The 22009-nt window shown below is 54.0% G+C and overlaps 1 protein-coding gene across 1 annotated transcript in view; it reads left to right on the plus strand.

Moving 5' to 3' along the window:
- Positions 1 to 9047: 9047 nt before the first annotated feature.
- Positions 9048 to 22009, plus strand: part of GFRA2 (GDNF family receptor alpha 2) — a 64479-nt gene continuing 51517 nt past the window's right edge. The window contains exons 1-2 of the mRNA XM_090053684.1: positions 9048 to 9382; positions 18621 to 18935. Coding sequence (XP_089909810.1) covers positions 9343 to 9382; positions 18621 to 18935 — 355 coding nt within the window. The 5' untranslated portion in view covers positions 9048 to 9342. The remainder of the gene's footprint in view (positions 9383 to 18620; positions 18936 to 22009) is intronic.

Genomic DNA, 22009 nt, shown 5'->3' on the forward strand with positions numbered 1-22009 from the left:
CTTCTGCAAACCTGGTGCTTTCAGCACAGTACTGCAGCCCCCCATAAGAGTGAAAGCAAGGCTGCTGAGAGTTTACTGCGTCTCCCCAGCCTCTGTCTTGGACTGCCCAGCTGTCCCACACCATTTCAGAGCCTCACGTATCGATTGTTGGAGAACGTCCCACAAGCGCCATGAGTAATAGCAGCCAAGTCCGGCACATAAGTGCCCCATAACTCAGCCGTGCCTGGAGAAGCAAGTTAGTTATGGCGGGGCAGCTGCACAGGTAACGCCTGCCCATAACTTGACATGAGCCACAGGGCTATTCCATTTGTTTTGTGCCTCTTAGCTCTGAGGCCTTGAGAGTTTGGTTAATTTGTTTTCCCTTTTCTTGGAGGATTTTTTTAACGAGATGAAAAGAAACTTGTGTTGGGGCTGGTGGGGACAAAATCCTGGCAGGGAGCTCTCAACTTGGCTGGATGGCAAAGGAGGATGAGTCCATCGGCAGCTGAAGAGTCTTAAGACAGTCTGGTGCAAGGGCTGGTAGCCTGGGAATGTAATCCAAGTGGAGACCTATACCCTGAGTCTGCAAAAGCAAGTCCCCAACAAGAAGCATCCAAAGCACAATGCCCAGCCCAGCTCAGTCACTCGGTAAGGAAAACCCATCCAGAGGATGAAAGCAGCAGCCCAGCCTGGGCAGAAACACCTTAAAGCCAAAGATGGGAATGAACTAATGCAGGTGTTTGCAGCAGACAGGGCTTAGTGCAGAGATGGGCTCTTGGGGACTTTGCCTTGCTGTTGGGGAGAGCAGGTGCATGAATATGGCAAGCTCTCAGGCATCAGGTGCTGAATGTACGGGCAGAGTGCATTTCTATTAGCAGCAGGGAGATGTATTGCTTACTCTATGATTAATAATACAGCCTTTTGTCCTCCTCCTGAGCTTTCCATCTGAGCATCTCAGACCACTTAATAAGCACCATTAACCCCGGCAGCACATGCAGGCGGTAGGCGAGATTCCAGCTCTTTTCCGCAGGGGGAAACTGAGGCTTGGAGACGAGAAGTGACTTGCCCCAGGCCACACAGGCTGTCTGCTGCGGGAGTAGAAGTGGACCACGAGAGTCCTACCCCCCACGTGCCGCAAGGCCAAGTTCCTCTTGCGGAGTCAGGAGGGCGAGCCTAGGAGTCCTGATCGTCTCCTGGCTCTAACCAGTGGACCACGCTCCCAGTCAGAAACAGGAGTAGGCTTGCTGACCCCCAGCTGCACTGTTCTAACCACATGATACCCCAAACTTGCAACCAGCTGCGCTGAAGGGGACCTAGCGAAGGCCCCGGGGGAGGCACACCTGGGCCATTGGTTAGCGAGGATTTAGCTAGGGAGCTTCTGGAGGGGTTGGACGTATTCAGGTCAGCCAGCCCGGATGATCTCCACCCTAGAGTTCTAAAGGAGCTGGCCGAGGTCATTGCAAGTCCCCTGGCACAACTTTACGAGCACTCGTGGTGCTCTGGTGAGGTACCGGAGGACTGGAAGAGGGCCAACGTGGTCTCCGTCTTCAAAAAAGGGAGGAAGGCGGACCCGGGAAACTATAGGCTGGTTAGTCTTACCTCGATCCTAGGCAAGCTGTTCGAGAAAATTATGCTGGCACACATCCAGGAGGGGCCAGGAGGGGACTGCATGCTTAGGGGCAACCAACACGGGTTCATCAGTGGCAGGTCCTGTCAGATCAACCTGGTGGCCTTTTACGATCAGATCACCAGATCATTAGATGCAGAGGTAGCAATGGACATTGTCTTCCTGGACTTCCGGAAGGCTTTTGACACTGTCTCTCACCCCATTCTCATCAAGAAACTGAGGGGCTGTTGTGTCGACACCCACACAGTCAGATGGGTCGCCAACTGGCTGGAGGGCCGCACCCAGAGGCTGGTAGTGGATGGGTCCTTCTCAACCTGGAGGGACGTGGGCAGCGGGGTCCCCCAGGGCTTGGTCCTCGGGCCCGCACTGTTCAACATCTTCATCAGTGATTTGGACGAGGGGGTAAAAAGCACCCTGTTCAAATTTGCTGATGACACTAAGATGTGGGGGGACGTGGGCACACTGGAAGGATGTAACGGGCTACAATCAGACCTAGACAGGTTACAAGGGTGGGCAGACGAGAATAGGATGGGTTTCAACACAGACAAGTGCAAGGTGATGCACCTCGGGAGGAAGAACTGGCACCATACCTACAGGCTGGGGAACTCCCTTCTCGTCAGGGCAGAGGCTGAAAAGGATCTGGGGTCATCACTGATGCCAAGATGAACATGGGCCGGCAGTGTGGGGATGCGGTCAGGAAGGCCGACCGCTCCTTGTCATGCATCCACAGATGCATCTCGAGCAGGTCCAGGGAGATGATCCTCCCCCTCGATGCGGCACTGGTCAGGCCGCAGCTGGAGTACTGCATCCAGTTCTGGGCGCCGCACTTCAAGAGGGATGTGGACAGCATGGAGAGGGGCCAGAGGAGGCCACTCGCATGATCAGGGGACAGCAGGGCAGGCCCTATGAGGAGAGGCGACGGGACCTGAACCTGTTCAGCCTCCACAAGAGAAGGCTGAGGGGGGATCTTGTGGCCTGTTACAAACTAGTCAGGGGGGATCAGCAGGCATTGGGGGAGTCCCTGTTCCCCCAAGCACTGCCAGGAGTGACCAGGAATAACGGTCACAAGCTGGCAGAGGGGAGATTTAGGTTAGATATCAGGAGGCGCGACTTTACGGTCAGGGCGGCTAGGATCTGGAACCAACTTCCAAGAGAAGTGGTGCTGGCTCCTACCCTGGGGGTGTTTAAGAGGAGGCTAGATGAACATCTTGCTGGGGTCGTTTGACCCCAGTACTCTTTCCTGCCATGGCAGGGGGTCGGACTCGATGATCTGCTCAGGTCCCTTCTGACCCTAGAAACTATGAAACGATGAAAAAGCAAGCTCGTGCAAAGAGCCCTACACAGTTCCCAGAGGGCCTCTTTAGATACTGTACTTCCAGCTCCTCTTTCCTTCCAGGCAGATAGGGCTTGCTGGCTGTTCATCAAATCTGTAATTAACAAGTCATTCATTAGCTGGCTAATGAACAAATTATCAACCTGGCAAGGCATGTCCAGTGTTCTGACTAGGGAGAGAGGAAGTCATTAATAACCACTTGGGAGCATGTGGCATCCAAATGCAGTTCTCAGCTGTAGCCAATAATATTCAGGCTGAGAAATATGGCTGCTGTTTGCCAAGCAGAGCCTGCCTCTTGAAGGGGAGAGCGCTGGGAGCTCCTGAGCTCAAAGGAGTGAAGGGATACATCCACTTTGCATCCACACTGCAGGATACCTGGCTGCCAGAGCACCTGTACTCAGTCTCATGCCAGCCTGCTGCAGCACAGGTTTGTTAACCCTTGATATCAAGGCCTAGTGACATGGCTGTGGCCACAGGAGGAGTCCTTTGGTAGGGGGTCCAAGTTTGAGGCCACTGGTCAGACCACTGAATCACCCTTCCTCCTTTGGGCTTCTTCCCTATCATGCTCGCCTAGGGCAATTCCTGCAGATCCTGTCCTGTGGGAGAGCCTGGTGGACCCAGAGAGCTGGACACCTCTGACAGCAAGAGGGGTTAGTGCCTGGACAGGGAGTCGGGGCACAGCTTCTGAGGTGCTTCCAGCTGCATCGTGACTTTCTTCCCTTCTTGGGCTAGCTATAGCTGACCCAGCCTCAGGCTGCTGCCAGAGGCATTGTAGCTTTTAGTCTTCTAGTAGCACCAGGCAAGATCTGGGACTTAGCAGTAGGAGGTACTGAATCTGGTGTGGTAGGAGACTGTCTTTGGCTGAGCCATCAACGTCAGTGAGAGACAGGGTGTGAGACTGCGGGAATCAGGCTGATGCTTCAGGGTGCCCAGATGGGTCCCACCTCCCCGCGGATTACACCGCTAATGAGAATCTGTCACCATTACAACCCTGACTCCCGCTAATGTGATAATACCTCATAGAATTAAAGCCTAAAGGCGAGAGCACAAGCAAATCCAGCTTGCATTACAGGGACTTAAATGCAAGGGAGGGGAGAAATTCCTTGGTCACATTTATCCAAAGAATGCCCAGAGAAGGAAGAGGAGCTGCCCCTTCCCAGCTGATGGTAGCTTTGGCTTTTTCTTCCTTCCCAAGATAATCAAGGACACCTAAGTAGGGCTGCCCCGTAGAGCCCAGCTCCACCCATAGCAAGCCTGTGCCAGAAATGAAGGGGCACCAAAAGGTCCTGGACATGTATCTTTACAATGGGTAAACCACCAGGGACTCCTTGCCTCAAATTTGGAGGTGCATGAATGGCAGAGGAGTGCATTAATGACAGGAGGAGACTAGCTAGGCTGCCCCAAAAGCAAGGCCCTCCGCCACGTGCATCCCTGCTTCCATTCCATCTGTAATTGGCTTTGCTGATTAGCCTTGTCATGTCACAAAGGCTTTCTAATTGCCCAGCGCAGCGAGAGAATGAAGTTTCACAGCATAAATATTGGTGGAGATGATCATGCCATCTAGCGCTGCAGGAGCCCCTGTCACGCTTGTTCCAACAGTAGCTTTCCCTCTGAGGCCAAAGTGTCCTTGCAATGTCAGCCCTGGGGTGCCCCACACAGTCCTTGACCCACTGCATCGGCTATTTTAGCTCTGGGATCCCACCAAGCTGTCTGCTGGCCCTTTTCTGCACCCCACAGCTTTCACAGCCTGGAGCCTCATACAGCCGTTTCTGTACCTCAGTCCTGAACTACTTTGTTCTCTGTTAGTCCGGAGCAGACACCTCACACCAAGCTACCAATGCATCTCGAGTCTGGTCCAGTGCAGACCTCCTATTCTAGTTCTTCCTCTCTGAGCTCTGCTGTTTCGTAAGTCAGAATTGCTTAGATTCAGCCCACAGCGAGGCAAGGGCCTTTTTTGCATTTCGATCCAGACTTATCTACAGTTAATGGGTAGTCAGAGCCAATATTTGTTCAGGCCCATATCGCTGCAGGATAAAAAACAGCTGAAGTCAGCCAGCCCCATGGATACAGGTCTGTGTTGTGTAAAGCATTGCTTGTCTGATCATCAGCGTGCTTTAGTCAAAGCAGCACTGAGATTAGAAAAGATGATCTGTTGATGTGCAAATGGAGCTATTTTTGGAATTAACTTCATTACTTGCACTCTATGGTGCAAATACCTTGATATAGTAGTACAGTCAGTCTATACCCCTGCATGCTGCTATTCATGCAAATCTTGCCTATAAACTCGGCATGTATTTGGGCATTAATGATGAAATTAGGGCCAAGGTTTCCCAATTCATTCGGGCATGAAAGATGCTTAACCCACGGGGCCTAGTCTTCATCCAGCTGGTATCTTTGCTATTCATGCCTCTGTTGTTATGCCCTGGGAACATCTGGCTCCCGATTCTTCTCCGGGGCTTGGGAAGAGGACAAATCGGCCTTTACTCTGCCCCTTCTGTACGGCAGGGTGGGGCTTTGAGAGGTGAGGCAGTGCAGTGCAAGCCTCCATGTAACACAGATATGCTTTGTCATTTTTGTTCTTCTCTTTGTGAGACTCAGTGCTTTGATTTAGGGAGCTCCTCACAGCCTTGGCTATAAATGATTTTAAAATAAATTATAGATGAAAGTCCTGGCTGATGGATCCTCCTCATTAAAGCAGAGGGCTGGGGTACAACAGAAGCAGGGATCTCTAATGCCAACAGAGCTCACATTAACCTCTTGTGGTTTCACAGTCAAGGTTTTAGCTCTCTTGTAAGACCCCTAGACTCAGGACTTCTTACTGCACAAACATCCACAGATGAATGAGTTTACTAACAGAACAAGGATAAATGGTCTCACGTTGCAAGTAAGGGAGGTTTGGGTTAGGTATGAAGAAGAACTTGCTCCCAAGGAGGGTAGTAAAACACTGCTTATCCAGAGAGGTGGTGGACTTTCCATCCTTGCAGGTTTTTAAGACCTGGCTAGACAAAGCCTTGGCTGGGATGATCTAGTTGGGGCTGGTCCTGCTTTGAACAGGGGGTTGGACCAGATGTGACCTCCTGAGGTCCCTTCCAACTCTCGTTTTCGATGAATGGATTTTGTTCAACTGCAAGGAACGTCAGATTAGAAACAGATGCACTGAGCATGATCCTCACTAGATTAAGTACAAGAGATGCAAACCCTTTTAAAATGGATGTTGGAGGGGTCTGTCACACAGGGCTTTGCACTGAGGTAGCTACCCTGAGTCCAAATGGAGGCAAAATCCGGATGGCCTCGAGCTGAACGTAGATTTTAAACCCGACTGTCATTGTCCAGTGGTGTCTGAGGCCAGATGCATTAATGTATCTCTGGAAGGCACCTCATTTTCCTGGCTTGGAAAAAGCCTGTGAGAGTGAAACCAGGCTCTGCATCTCTTCTTTGGTTGCTGGCCTGAGAAAGAACCCCCCTCCCCTGCCCAGCAGCAGCTCCAGCACAGCTCTGCCCCCTGACTTAATTAATTAACCACCAGCTCTGGCTGGAACATTTATTGCAACAAGGTAATCATTTTTTAATCTGCTCCCACAACAGACACAAAAGCCTCCTTCAAGGTCAGTGGCAGGCCTGGGAATAGGATACACGTGGCTGGAGTTGCAGCACAGTGCCCAGCAGGCTGGACCACACGGCTGCTGTTTTGCTGCATCGCATGCTCCAGTCTGCAAGGCTCCAGTCCCCTCCCAAGGACCAGCAGAGATTGGGGCACTCAGGAGCTGGCAGGACAGGGGCCGTTCAGGAGGGCTCACTCCACCTGTAATGGATCTAATTTGAAGCAGGCATCGCCTGTCAGCTATGAACAAATGTGAGAAAATGATCAGCCGAGGACTTCATTCTTGCTGGTTAAAGGTCCATTTATATTTTCCAGGTTTGCTCTGGCTCCATCCAGGCCTGCTACTCCCAGACCTTTAATGGGTTCTTTGAAATGCTCTTTGGGAGGGTTTCACTGGAGGTACCAGAACACAGTGTTTTATCAGGCTCTTAACCTTTGCTACCCTCCAAGGCAGAGAAGGGGGAATTACCGGGCAGGAAATAGGACAGGGTAGAAGGGAGAGCTAAGTGTTTACTACTGCTAGAGCAGTCTGGGAGTCTCCTGTCCTTGGAGCACTCCTCAGTGATCAGGTACCCAATTGTCCCTGAAAGGCATCTCTGCTGTGTTTGAGATGGGAAGCTGGTGGCCCTGTTTTGGGAGGGGGGGGAGGAAAAGGACTGTGTTGGTTGTTCTGCAAAGTTAAGGAAACCAAATGCAGGAAGGGCAAGTTTCTTAAAGCAAGGAAGCCAGCAATATGCTCCTGCTCTGCTCATGCAAGCAAATGCCCTTCTCCAGGACCCATTGCAGGCAGGCGGCAGAGCGGCCTGTCTAGGAAGTTGCTCTGGGCATAAAAGCAGGCGCCTGGCTCTCTGAGCGGGCCAGGGGCACTCCATCAAACTCCACTTGTTATAGAAAACTGTTTATAGAAATCAGCAGAAGCTAAGGATGGAAAAGCCAGCATGCCTCAGGCAGGGAGGCCTAGCAGGACCACCCAAGGACTGGGCTGAAATGAGGAAGGGAAGTGTATGGCCGCGAAGGCAATGGGTTACAAACGAAGCCTAGTTTGTGGATGATATAATGAGATGTAATGTGGGCTATTCTGCCATCAGGACTTTGTGGGGGGCCTTAATACGACAGCAAGTATTGCTGCATGAAAAGGTGTGAGCGTTGCCGTCCTGGCCAAACCAAGCTGGAGAGAGGGGCCCAGTGGCCACCCCCGTCTCTGCTGTCTTCAGCTAAATCCTGACCATCCCCTGGGGTAGGAGAATTGCCCTTGGGCTCTCACCGCCCCCATGTTGTTTTCCTTCCCTGCTTTATTTCTCCTCTTTATCTCTCTCTCTCTCTCTCTCTTGCCTCCTCCTTAAAAAGAGGGGTCTGGCTTGGCCAAGATTGCCTTTTCTTGCACCACACACTCTGAATTTGTGTTCAAAAGGGCAGCTAAAAGCAGCGTCTTCAGGAGCCCGGTGCCGGGACAATTTGGGCAGGCCTTGGAGCAGCTGATAAGATTGTGTGCTGTGCCTGCCTTTCTCTAGTGGCCAGGAGCAGAAGCTGTAATTTCTCTCTCAACTGCTCTCTCCTCTCCCCTTTGGCATGTGTAGGTTTGCCTCGCTTTGTCTTCGAGGCAGCAGGATCAGACTCCCACAACATGAGCAATGACAACAGCTCCAGCCCCTCTCCGCTGCCTCTCTCTTCCCAGCGCTGTGAATACGGCTTTTGATGCCATCTCAAAGATTGTCCAACCGGATTTTTTGTTTCCGCTTCCTATGAAAGGGGGCTTTTTTGGTTTCCACTTTTTATCTAAAGTGACGGGAAACAAAAGGGGATGCTGAACTGAAAGGTTCGCTTAACTTTTGACATTTTCGCTTATGATTCCCCCCCCCCCCCCCCCGCTATTTTCTGTACCGCGAATGAGCGGTTAAAGCATCTAAGGATGCTTGTTTGCTGCGGAAGCAGATGTGCTCCGAGCCCTGGCCCTTGTGGGACTGTTGAGGTTGCACGGTGACAAGGTCAGGGTGCCTCTCTGCGTGCTCTGGGCCCGTGTACACCATGGCGCAGCACAGCAGGGCACAGGGTGTAAAAGGGGCGCGGGCTCTGCGCAGCCCAGTGCCTGCCTGGCGTCCTGGTCGCTCTGAGCACAACAGTGCCCGGACTTCCAGCCTAGCCCCTGCCCAGCAGCGCTGCTCCCTTCGTCCCGGCTCCTCGGAGACATCACTGGTAGCAGGTCCTGCCTTTGCCTCCCTGGCCTGTGCTGGCTGCGCCACGGTGAGCCAGGCTCTTCTTCCAGGCAGGTGTCTGCTTGTGGAGGGCACCCCCGCCCCCAGCTGCCGGAGACCCGGGGGCCCGGAGGGGCACGGCCGGCTGCTCTCCTGCGGGGCCACGCGGGCAGCACCGGGGGCTTGGGAGCTGCACGGGGCGTCTGCGTGCGCACACGTGTGAGGGTATGTGAGTGCGTGCGAGGGTGAACATGCACGAGCGTCGGAGGGTGTGCTCGGGCGGGTCGGAGGGTGTGCTCGCGTGCGTCAGAGGGTGTGCTTGTGTGTGTGTGTGAGGGTGCGAGTGTGCGCGCCCCGCCCCGGCTGGCTGCGGAGGCCGCGAGGGTGGGCGAGACGCGGCGGCGGCGGCGGCGGCGGGCGGGGCGCGGGGCAGTGCGGGCTGCGAGGCGAGAGCTGCGGCGAGCGAGCGCCCGCCGGGGGATGCGGGCATGGCCGTGCCCGGCGGCACGAGCTGAAGCGCGGGGCCGGGCGCTGCGGGGCTCCCCCCGCCGGGATCCGGGGGGCTCCCGCTGCTTTCCGCGCGCCTGGGGGCCCCGCTGGATGTCCTGCCATGATCCTGGCCAACGCGCTCCGCGTCCTCCTCTGCCTCGGTGAGTGCCGGCGCCCCGCCGGGAAGTTGGGCGAGCGGCGGCCCGCGAAGACCTCAGGGTGCGCGGGGACGGCGGCGTGCACACGGGCTGGGCTCCTCGGGCCCTGCCCGGCTCCGTGTGCCCCCGAGCGGGGCTCTGGAGGGCGGGTTTGTGGCTGGGCAGCGGGAGCGACGTGGCGGCTGGGGCATATTTCCTCCTTTGGCTTAGGGGGACTTCAGGGGGGTGTGTGTGTGTGTGTGTGTGTGTGTGTGTGTGTGTGTGTGTGTGAGAAGGGCTTTACAATCAGTGCTTATCCAGCAAAGTGCCTCTCGGGCACACCTGACCCTGAAACCTCCTTGCTGGACTGCACCTGGGGGTCCCGGCTGTACAGACGCGGGGGCAGAGGGATGATGGCAGAGAGTAGCCGGCGGGTTGGGCGGCATTGAAGCACTCGGTGGGGATGGGTGAGGGGACCCGGAGGGGGAATAGCCCAGCTGCCGAACGACTGAGGCGCTTTGTAGCTTGCCCCCCGGTCTTCATGCACGTCGTGCTTGTTGGAAAGCTTTGCACGGAGAGTTAGGGGACAGGGCAGCACTCCTGTTCCCTCTTGTGTCTTGCATCTTTGCATGGGGGGGGTACAGCAGCCTGCGATACCAGTGACCCCAGCGGCTGTCTGTCACCCACGATGGGGAAGCTGGTTCCCTTGGATCGTTATTTTAATGACTGCTGGTTTCTGTGGGGGAGGGGAACCGGCCAGGATTTCATCCGAGTCGTAGCAGATTCAGCATAGGCGAGCCTCACGCGTGCTGCCCGGGATTTTAGGGCTCACTGGGCACATTGCAAGTGTGGCAGGTGTGAATCAGACCTGTGGGTTCACTGCCTTGTGGTGGGCTGAGTCCCAGAAAGCCTGGCCAGGCCAGGCCTTGAGAAGCTGACCCTAAGGAGAAACTGAGCCATTGTTTTTGGGGGCACAGCTATTACCGCTGCACTTGAGAGGCTCTGAAGCTGCACGAGCATTGAATTGAGTGAAGTGGTGGTAACAAATGACTAGCTATTAAACAGCCCCCATCCAAAGGTCTCTGGTGCAACCAATAAGATTAGATGCACGGGCCTGATTAAAAAAGGCACCGTGACTTAATAACAATCAAGGAGGCTGCGGGGAGATTCGGACGAAGCCTTTAGCCTGCTGGATTGTGTGCAGCTGCTTGTCCGAGCCTGGTGCCTCTGTTGCAAATCCTCGCTGTGCTCTGACATCCAGAGGCTGCTGAGGATGTGACTGACTTTCTCTGCAGATGTTTTATTGCTAGGGGTTTTGGGTGCATGTGTGAGGCTGCTGCTTCTGGGGTAGGGGGGAGATTAACACCAGCCCCTGATCCAGGCTCCCCCCCATCCCTACCTCCTGGGAGCTCCGAACAGCCTTGCAGTTGCCTTTATCTGCGGGGAGAAAGGCACCATCGCACAGCACTAGGGATGGGCTGGGGTTGGAAAAGGGGCTTGGTGGGTCAGCGCTCGGCATGTGTAGATACAGGGGAAGGATCCTTCTCCTTCGCTGGTGCGATGGGTTGAGCTGGCAGTGCCTGTGCTGGGGCTGGGGGAAGAGTGCAGGGAAGGAGGTGTGACGCTGTCTTGGATCTGAGTGATCTGGAGGGGCATGAGGATGCACCCCTGGGATGGCCAAGGGCATATTCTAATGAGAGAGACTATGGCGGGGGGGGGGGCAAGGGGATGCACAGGGAAACCGCTTCCAGCCCTCTGCTAAAAGCCTGGGGAGGTCCCCTTCTTTTCCTGGCATGCAGAGCGGCACCTGCTTGCTACTACCCTTCCCTCCGGGCTGCTTCCTCCTGTCTCTAGCTTCTCAAACTGCTGGGTGCTCTGGGCTTAGGCCCCCACCTGCAGGAGAGCTGAGAAGCGGGAGCTGGGGTCTTGCCCGTGCAGGTCCTGATCCTGCCAGGTGCTGAGCACCTCACTCAGCAGCAGCTTGGGGCATTTGATAATTTGCAGGACTGGGCTCTTGGATGGTGACTCACGGGGTCCAACAGACCGCCAAGGAGCTACGTTAGGTGGTGCCTCCAGCTGCACCGGTTCTAGGCCAAATGCTAGCGTGTGTCACCCTGCTTCCAGAGCTAGGACCGCCGGGCATGTCGGGGACTGCTCCTCTCGTCACTGTTAGCAGATTGCTGCCATGCTCCCTCTTGCTGCCATGAGTAGGTGCCAGTGTCCGTGCTGGGATCGTCGCAGCAGCGCACCCACGTACAAAGCCTTTCTGTGCTGGGTCTGCCAGGGATTCCCTCCATCGGTGCAAGCTCTTGGTGTCCTGATCGGAGCGGAGGAGCTGGAGGGAACCGAGTGAGGCTGGAAGGCCTGAGGAAACGTGACGGACCGTGCTGTGGAGCCATGTTGGGAAGGCCTGGGTTGTGGGTTCCCCCTTCCCACTCAGGGGTGACGGGGGCAAGGCCTGGATATCAGTGAGGTCTAACTGCACACAGAGTCTAATGCCAGTATCACCCCTGGTGTAAACCCAAGGGATTTGCACTTGGGATGGGTAGGAGCATGTGCAGAGAAGTGGGAGAGGGACAAAGAGTGCATGGTGTGGGGAAGCAATGGAAGGGTCCATGATGTTCAGTTGCATCAAAGCCCTTGGAGGGAAGTGCCTGCATTGTTTGCATTGGGGTCTGGTGCCTGAGGTGTGACACCCTTGTCCCTTGTAGCCTTTTCATGAAGATGTAAAAACAGTTTGTCTCTGCTCTGCACACCAAACCTTCCTCCTTCCTGGGGTGAGGAGCCTGTGTTTAGTCCTTGGAAGGACGGGAGCGTGCAGACACTGGCTCCCATTCCTCCCTGCCAGCTCTGCCTGCAGTCTGTAGCTCTGAGGGCAAACGATTTAGCTGTCTATATGTGAGCGCCTGGCTTGTAAGTGGCTTTGGTTGTGGGATGAAGAGACGCCCACGTGGAGGGGTGATCGTGGGACATCCGAGAAGTGCTCCGGCTTCCCTCCTCCAGGCCGTGGGACCCAGGGCACCGGGAATCTGAGAAGACTTTCCAGTTTGTCAAGGGGAAATTTTCCTCCCAGAACTCAACCATGTTGTGATTTGTGGCTGGGTGTCCTGGACAGACAACGAGGATTAAGAGTGCACCGTTGTGTCTGCCCAGATTTCATCTGTGGCCTAGGAGGTGACGCAGTGGCTGAAGTGTGGAGAAGGAAGGACTGCCTATGCCTCTTCAATGGGAGGGCAAGCGAGGGACCGTTTTTCTGCAAACACACTTCAGCTGACCTGCAGCTCCCTGCTGCATTGCTCCTGGATTTTACCAGTCCTCTCTGACCCTGGGGGCGTTGCCCTGTTCTTGCCTTGAACCCCCACGGATCATGGTGCCTGTTCATGTTTTGCAAGGCTGAAAGAGATGGCGTGATAGCTCATTAACTTGCTTTCCCCGGGTCCACATCTGAAAGGCATTGATGCCTGACCCAGGACACCATCCTTCCCAGCACAGCACGGAGGAGGTGGTGGCAGGAATGACTAGCTGTCGAATTAAAGAGTCTCTCCACTAGGATGTGCAGGTCGTCAGGAGAACAGAGCCGTCTAAACGCCTGGCTTGCCACAGGGGTTCGGGAGGGAATAGGTTGTGGCGGAGAACGCTGCCTAAAAGGCTAAAAATAAATGCCAAAGTGACCCCTTGCTCCTTGAGGCTTGCTGCTTGTTGCATCTGGAGGACAGTCGGGCCTCCGGATGCAGCCCGGGCAGGCCTCTAGGTGTCACTGTCTCACTTCTGTACGCGGGCTGCGTTGCCCCGCGGTTGGGGATGCATCGGGATTTGCGCGTGGAGGCTGCGGCCGGCCTGACATGTCTGTTTGTACCCAGGGTTTTTCATATCTGTGCGAGGGAGGCGGCGAGCATTTCCGTGGCATGCAAGAGCAGCCGTTTGCCTTTGAAGGCTGGGAGCTAGTCGGCCTTTGGGCTCTGGGAGCAATGGGAGAGGGGACATAGGAACCTGCCGCACAATCCATCACATAACAGCGGTCTCTCTCTCTCTGTCCCTAGTAAGTGCCTGGGCTGGAAGGCAGCTCAACGTGCTGTCTGGACATGTTTATTCTCTCTTTTGTTACAGCTGACTTCAGCTTCCTCCTATACAATATCTAGTGCCAGGTGATGGGATGGGGTGGGCTTCGATATACAGCGGGAAGCTGTTTCAAAGCCATTTATAAGAATATAACAGTATAAATGAAATGAGGTCCCTAGTTAGAAGTGAGGCAAACAGATTGTCTGTGGTTCTGGTCTGACGTGCGGACAAGGGAAGAGAGCCTTTGGAGAGGGAAGGGAAGGTGGGTATGGCCACGCTCAGCAGTAGGGGAAGATGCAATGTCCCGTTAGTTCTGCAGTCCTTCTTCTTTGCAAGCCTTTACAGGTCAAATTTTGAAGCTTTTCTCCAAAGTCATTGAGGTTAGAATTATGCTCAGTCTTCCTCCTCCCCCTGATAAAACTGAGACTCTGGTAGGGGCTTTCTGATGAGCCAGTGTGATAAGATCATAGGAGCTGGTAGCCCTTGGCTAGGGTTTGTATTTCATTCCCTTTGGATTTCTTTGCCCTCTTTAGCTGGACTTTAGTGCCATCTTCCTGGACAAGGCCCCTGGGAAGCAGCTTCCATTCGGCTCAGAGGGAGTGTGATGCTGTTTGGCCATGAGATACTGATTTGCAGTGCTGAATTTAGGCATTTGCCTTCCTGCTGTCCCATTGACTTCAGGGATCTGTGTAGCTGTAGAGTGATCTGTGCCTTCTCAGATTTTCAGCTTCTAGACACCATGCTCCCATTCCCTGTTTCTCAAATCCTCCTGTCTTTATGCTTGGGGAAAGCAAAGCATTTGCTTTCAGTTGTACTTTCAGTTTTCCAAGCGAGGCAGGGTCCTGTACAGCTTCTGGTAAAGGAGCAGCCTCAAGACTGCTCTAGGTTTTCCTGGCAAGGCCTGGAAAGCAAAGGATAGCTGCAGCAGCACAGCCTCCTTTCTTTTCCATTGTCTGCAATGCCTCCAGTAGATCACGTTGGCATGGAGCTTGCAAGCAGTGCTACAGCTACACATACCAGGGCATCTGATCTGCATCTTGTTTCCTGCTCTTTTGATGTTGCCAGAACAGCATCAGGAAGTCAATGCAAATCAGACCGCATATCACCAAAGCTCAGTCCAGGGCCTAGGCTATCCTGCTGCTCAGCCCTGGGTCCTCAGCACAGTTGAGCCCACCCCACCAAGCAGCTTGCTGTATTTTAGTACCGCTGCTTATGGCTCAGCACTGAGCTTTGCCCCCCTGGCCCTTCCTTGTTCCCGCTCTGGGCATTGCTGATGCCCTTCACTTCTTGCTTGTAGCCTCCTCTGCTATCCTGATGTGTGCAGCGGATATTTCCAGCGGCGTGCTAGGGACCTTGTGTGGAGATGCCTTTCCTAAGGACCTGCCAAGCCATTCTGCAGGCCCCCCGTGCTTTGGCTATGTGGTTAGCAGTCTGGCATTCAGTGCGAGACCCACTTTCAAACCGACTGGAGGAACAATTCTAGATGGGGCTCAATCAGGGATGATGTGCATGTGGCAGAGGGAAATCCACCGTGGGAGGGTGCTGTCATCCATGCAAGGGATGGGACCTCCTAGCACCCAATGTTTCAGCCCACTGCTGACTGCTGGTGGCAGGGGAATAGCTCATCTTGAATCCAGTGTGCACAAGGTGCAGGGGAATGTGTTTGGAAGGAATGGCCCTACTGGTTCTCAGTCGTGTAGCTGACTCTTTGATTTCTATCCGCGCTGTCTGCTTGAGTTTCGCATGAAGACTTAACTGGTTTTTATTGGAGCCGCAAATAAGCTGCATCAGAAATCTTGTCTTATTGGATAATTACATATCTACTTACCTTCCAAGTTCCCACAAATTTAATCACTCCATAAAAACAGCTGGGAGCTTCAGTTTGCTCATTGAAACAGGCGAGTTGCATTTGCTTTTGTTGTGGAACAGCAGTGGGATTCCCTGTAATTCTTATTTTTTTTTTTTTTTGTAATAAAGCTGCTGCATGGTTGTTCGGCAGCTGCAGAGCTAGGGGAGCATGGGTCGAGCGTCCACCTTCCCCAGAGTTTCCTGGCTGTGTTTTGTTCTGAACACAAACCTGGCTGTGGTAGGCTTTGTGTGCAATGCTTGCTCTAACATTTGAGTACAGCTCCAAGAGCTGACAGCAGTAGTAGCCTCTTACCTTCTTTGTGGACCAGCTGCTAGAGGGCGACATCACGTACAGCAGGTTTTTCATTGAGATGGAAAGAACAGCACACAAGTACACACGCTTTTTCGTTCATCTGGCTCTCATTTAGGCAGAGACGGCTCTCAGCTCCAGGATTAGGTTTTGGAACAAGTTTCCAAACCACCTCGGAGCAAGAGACATGAAATAATCTCATGCTGGAACGGTAGGAGGCTGAGAAAGCACAGGGCATGACTGAGCAGTGTAGGGAAGCTGGAGGGATGCCTGGCAGGGTGGGATGTGCTGACCTGCTCCTGATAGAGGATGCTTGATGTGTGTTTCCTAGGGTGAGAAAAGGCCCTGTGTCCATCCAGGAGAGGGGAGTTCTCCTTTGACCCCAGATCTACTCATGAATTAAACCGACGAGCATGGGCAAGAATCACATGGTGAAGTTCTTGGTTCTGCTCTGTATGCTGAGTTTCCTTCGGCGGTTGACTGCTGTTTTATTGCCATCTCCGATGACTCTTGATTTACACCTGAGGCTCGGGCCCCACGTGTCCTGCCTGTCTTGCTCTGGGATCCCGGGGAAGGTGGAATCCGCTGGTAACACCGGTGATGGCGAGTCCCAGACGTCGACTCCTTTCTAGGGGCTGAATGGGGAGCTTACAGGGAGGGGAAGATATGCTGATGCCCAATCCCAAGCAGGACCGGGTTATTCATCTCTTCGGATGAAAGCAGCCAAGCCTGGATCTTCCGTGAGCACAGAGTCCCCAGCTGAGGCTGCCTCCCTCTTTGCTTGTTTCTTTTGGAAACTGCTGTTTTCCAAGGTTTTTTTTTTTTTTTTCCTTTGGCTGGTGTTACTCTCCCCATCTCTGCTCTGCTGAGATGATGCAGCAAGTCAGGTCTCATGCCAGCCCTGGTTACAGAGCTGCCAATCTACAGTAAGTTCAGTGGACTTGCTCTGAAATTCACAGTTTTGCCTTGGAGCTGGAGATCAGGCAGCCTCTTTGCTGGGGCTGGTTCTCCAGGTGGTGGTCAGGAGCTCTGGTGGCTTTTGGGATCCAGAGTAAAATAAAGAAAGTCCTCAGCCACCCTGAGTGTAGCAGGCTGCAGTGAAGTCTCCACTAAAGTCTGCCAGGACCCATAGCAAGGCTGGGAAACCAAAGCTTTGCATCCTTTACTTAGTGAAGATGAACCCCTGCTCATGTCAGGCAGCGGTACCCAACAGGACTTGTCCGCAGGGATGGCTCTGATACATGAGGCTTGCTGTCCTTGGCTTTGCCAGTGGCGATGCGTAGGGAGTGCATGGGGAAGCACATGTAGCCCCTGAAAGCGCCAGTGTACCCCCAACTAACTGCACTCGCTACTTAGGTGATGAGCAGAGGGGGCAGGCGGGAGTGCTGGTGCCCCCCCTGCAAGCGGCCACACCTTGAAGTGGTTGCAGTGATCGGCCGTTGCGGGATCGGCCTCTAGGGGACACCCCCCACCCCCAGCTTGGCGGGACTGGTCGCAGGGGGGGGATGTGCCCCCCCGACCAAGGTGGTATCAGTCGCCTATGGGCTTTGCTGTATATCTCTGGGCATATATGCTGCTTGCTGAGAAGGCTGTGTTAGCTGCCTTCCTTGTGATGCCAGGGCAGTCTGCATGTGGAGTACAACCAGATTTAGCAAGGTTTCCTTCTTCTGCAGGTGGCAGCAACAAAAGGAGAATCCCCTTGTCATGGCATATGCCGGACTCAGTATGCCTGATGTTGGGTGCTGCCAGGTCATTAGGGCTTGTTTTACCCTCCAGATTGTGATTTGTCATGATTACTGCCCCTAGTTTTGAGCCATGTTGTGCTTGATCCCATAAGCAGCTGCTTTTGTTTCTGCCCCCTGAGGGGCTGAGTAAAACTGTTATAAGTAGGAGGTGGGTTGGAAGAGTCTGCTGGGGTTGGGACTCTTGTTGTGGGTTGGGGTAGTTGCTCTGCTGTTTGCTGAGAGAGGGCTGCAACCACAGGCTGGTGAGCTGGGGCCTTCTCTGGCTGGAGTTACCTGTGCCGCTCTACCTTTTATGAGCTTTGCCAAAGCTAATTGGTGACAAACATTGCAGACCAGAAAACAAGCTCTCCTTGGCTGATCAGAGATCCTGAGGACATGCTCATGTTCCCCAGTGTCTCGTGCCAAGACTTTGCCTGTCATGTCCTTATCCAGGGTGTGATTCTGTAAAGGGTAACACCTCTCTCTTGTTGCCAGCTAATGGAGTTGTTCCTTCAGCTCGGCTGGCAGAGGTTGGTCTGAAGCCCAGTGCAAGACTTGTCATCCTGGCAGAGCCAAGTCGAGGCCAACTGGAGAATTAACCCTTTTGTGCCAGTTGCTTGAAGACCTGAACCCAGATGTATTGCCTGGGCCAGCTTGCTTATGCTGTCTGCTTCTTATTTAATGTAACTGCTGTCTCTGGGCAGTTGCTTGAGTGTGAAGAGCTGAGACCTGATGGCTAGAGCAGATGCCCAGGAGTGAGGCCTTTCTGCTCTATTTCCAACACGTTTTCTTGAGTTACTTCATGGCTTGCTGCCTCAATTTCCCTACCTGGAACACAGAAAGCTTGGGGTTGTTAGGATTGATTTGGGAGGGTTGTAAAATGCTTTGAGAGGTAAGACAGCCACGGGTGGGGGAAGGAGGCTGTACTGCCCACTACGTTCACCTAGGTATGTTCAGGAGAATCCTGTATGTGAAACAGCAGCCGAGCCACAGAGCAAGACTGAAGCGCATGCCCGGGGCTTAGCTGGATTGCAAGATAGGAGTAGCAGAGGGTGCAAAAGGGCAGGTTGTGTGCAAGGGCTGCTGGTTGGAAATGGGTGCGGGTTGGTTGGGTTAATGACACAGCTGGGTGGTGTTGGCACAGCTGCGTGTGTGGAAAGTTCAGGGCTGGGCTAGCAGCTGGGGCTGCGGTTCTGGGGGAGGATTTCTGTGCCACTATGCCTGGTGCTATGGTAAGGCAGCTCTTTAATGGGGCTCTTGTTCCTGGAGCGTGGCTACCATCTCATCTCTCTTTGGCCTTTCTTTTCTCCCCCTTGTCCAGACGAGATCCTCCATTCCCTGGCTGGCCCTTCCTCCCTGGCTGGCCACGACCCTCATGGCTGGCATACCCCAGTGGACTGTGTCCGGGCCAATGAGTTGTGTGCTGCTGAGTCGAGCTGCAGCTCCCGTTACCGCACCCTGCGCCAGTGCCTGGCTGGCCGGGACAGGAACACCATGCTGGCCAACAAGGAGTGCCAGGCAGCACTCGAGGTGTTGCAGGAGAGCCCGCTCTATGACTGCCGCTGCAAGCGGGGCATGAAGAAGGAGCTGCAGTGCCTTCAGATCTACTGGAGTATACACCTCGGGCTGACGGAGGGTGAGTGTCCTTGGGCTACGGCTCTGATCTTTTGGGTCTGTGGTGCGGGGGGGGTTGGACCAGCTGATGGATAAGCCATGGAGTGGCATGTGCAGGTGAAGGTATGCCTCATTGATAGGGTGTGGGGTAGGATAGATCCAGGCCTGTTTGGTGCTTTGGAGGGCACGGTCCTTACACACTACAGCCCTTGTTCTGACTTACTAGCCCAGGGGAAGGTGAGATGATTCAAATCTTCTGGGCTCCCTAGTTGAAGGGGCAGCTCTGCCTTGCTATCTGAGGGATGGATTCAGTGTGTTTTGGCCCAGCCATGAGCCCTATGCAATGTGCACTGCTTCCGTGAGCAGATGAAGCAGGCATGGGTTATGGGGTGTGTTGGGAGCTGCACAGCCTGGCCCTGCAAAAGAGCCTCCATATGGGGGCTGCTTACCTCTGCTCTGAGGAGCGTGGCGGCAAAGACCTGGGTGCTTTGCTACGGAGCTGGGAAGTGGTATATTGCTGGACAGGCCAGGGAGTCTGCAGGCCAATCTTGAATGCACAGCAATGCAGGGTGGGGAGCCTGGGGCTGGACCAGCAGGGCAGGACAGACCTGGGGGGAGTTGGTGGCATTCTTTAAACTCTTTTCCTGCCTTTGTCTGTGCCAGATGGCCCATTATAAGCACAGAGCAGGGTCAGTAGGATGTCCTTAAGCAATGTGCGTGAGGCTTCAGTGACTCTCATTTCCAGGAAGAACTGAAATCTCCTCCTCTCTGCTAAATGCTCCCTCTTCTTGTCTCTCTCTAGACTATCTTCCCTGTTCCCAGACTCTTACCTTTCTCCAAACTCATGCATGTCTCACATTGGTTGTGCAATTAAGACCCTTATCCATCCCAGAGCAGAGGACAAATGCAATACGCCCAGCTTGGCCCAGAGGCTGGAGCCCTGCAGCCCACTCCTGCGCATGGAAGCAGCTCTGTTAGCTCAGCCTCTGCCTGCCTCTCCACGTTAATCAGCTGATTGTTATTCTGGAAGGTGCATCCTTGTGAAAACCAGGCTGGGTTGGAATAGGGGTCAATGGGGGTGAAGTGAGCATGATGCTGGGCTATTCTCTGATGAGGCTCTTGCTTAGACCTGCAAAGCGGGGCTGGGTCCCAGGCAGACATGGGGCAGCCGTGACCCTGTGGAGAACGTGTGCTGGAGGAGATTGGGTTGTAATGAGGAGGCACATCAGGGCATCGAGGCAGGTTGTGGAGATGGGAGCACATCTCGCAGGCAGCAAGGTATTTTCCCATTTGTGTTAGGGGGTCGGATGGGCTGGCCTCCAGGCTCTCTGTACTCCGACTGCACGTCTCCCACACCTGTGTGAAACAAGCTGTCGATCTAGTCCTGGTGTTGGTGTCACTCAGGCTGGGCTTGTGGATCATCTCTCTCCAATACAGTGTTAACTTCTGTCTGTCGGTGTGCAGTAGAGCTCAGCTTGGTCTCCAGGGGTAGGGGAATGGCATGGAAAGATGCACCTGGTCCCTGTGCTCTGGAAAGCAGCATGGGCTAGTGGTTAGCAAGCCCAAGATGACTTCTGCTCTGTTCCCCACCTGGACTGTAACAGCTGCCCTGAATTGAGCTGGACGACTCTGTGCTGACATCCTAGAAGAGCAGATGTGGCTTCCGATCCTGCCTCCGGTTTGCTTTGCAACAGGCCACTTCTCTCTGTTCTTCCATGGTATGGGCCATGATGATGACCCTTCTCTGCAAGGTGCTTTGAGATCTTTTGGGCAAAGGTGCAAAGGGCTGCCTCGGCTATTAGCGTGCACCTGCACTGCTGGCCGGTAATAAACCAGCTCAGCTGTGCAGAGACCTCAGTAGGTTGGCAGACTTATTTATCCCTTTATGTGGATCAACTGCCATAGGAATAAGAGGAGTCAAGTGAGGAGTGGGCTGAGAACCTGATGGTGGAGGGGCAGAAGTGGTTTGTTGACTGCTGGATGACTCTGGGGGCGAGGGGATGTGGATCCCAGGGGACAGGCAGGGCATGGAGCTGCAGGCTGTCATTGCTTTGTTTGTAGGATAAAGAGTCCTCATTTGTCAGCTGCCCCAACCTTGGATACCAGGCTGGCATCTCCTTAACACAGGCCTGTCTCTGGGCAGCATGCTGGGGGTGTGAGCGCAGTAGGATGGCCCTGGAGGGATCCTGGAGCTGGCTGCTCCCATTAGCATACTTCTTCAAGCTGCACCAGGGTGGCTGTAATTGCAGACAGGCAAAGGCATAAATCAGAGGCAGGAGCAGTGCTAGTAATTGAAATTGGATTTTGCCAGCACCGGGCTGTTCAGTTATTGATGACAGGATTATCTACTGTCTTCTCTTCAAAGGGTGAGGTGGATCTCCCCACCTTGCTCCTCCAGCTCCTCTCCCTATAGGTGTGCAAGCCCAAGGCTCTAGCTTTTCTTTGCTGCACACCCTAACCTGAGGCTTCCTGATGCTTATGGTTTTGTGAGCATGGGGACGTGCCTGTGGAGCCCAAAGCGGAGTGGGTGTGGACCTGGATGTGTTGTGGGCAGCTCGCGTTGTGCGTATTGAGTGCGTCTGCTAATGCTGGCCTCTGTGACTCCTTGGACTATCTGTTTGTGCTCTGCTGTGGGGAAGGTGTATTTTTTAAACCACATTAAAATGCTGGTGAAGGTGAGGCAGGCTATTAAGGCACATTAGCTGCTAGAGATGAGCCCTCGATGCATCATGGAAATGTGGGTCAGATGGATGACTGGAAAGCCAGCCTGGAGGCAGGGATCTGTGCTTAACTGGGCTTTGCCCCTCATTAGCAGCCTTCATTCAGGGGCTTCAAAAGACTTGGTGGACATGAATGAAAGAAGACTTACGTGTTCAGGAGGAAGGGATGGCCTGAATTTTGCTAGGTTCACCTCCCTAGGTTTCCTGTTCTCTTTGCGTGCCCTTTTATCTATGCTGCATAATGGGAGGTAGAAGGCCAGAGATGAGGAGGCAGTTTGTAGCTTCAATGTGTGTTAGCAGGTCAAGGTAAGCGTTGTGGAGAGCTGGTGGTTTGCTTTGACCTTCCCGTGCTAGCAGAAGTGGCATTGCCTTTGCT

The sequence above is a fragment of the Crocodylus siamensis genome, chromosome 6, assembly GCF_052110815.1.
Source record: "Crocodylus siamensis isolate JL-2025a chromosome 6, ASM5211081v1, whole genome shotgun sequence".
In the NCBI taxonomy this organism is placed as follows: domain Eukaryota; kingdom Metazoa; phylum Chordata; order Crocodylia; family Crocodylidae; genus Crocodylus; species Crocodylus siamensis.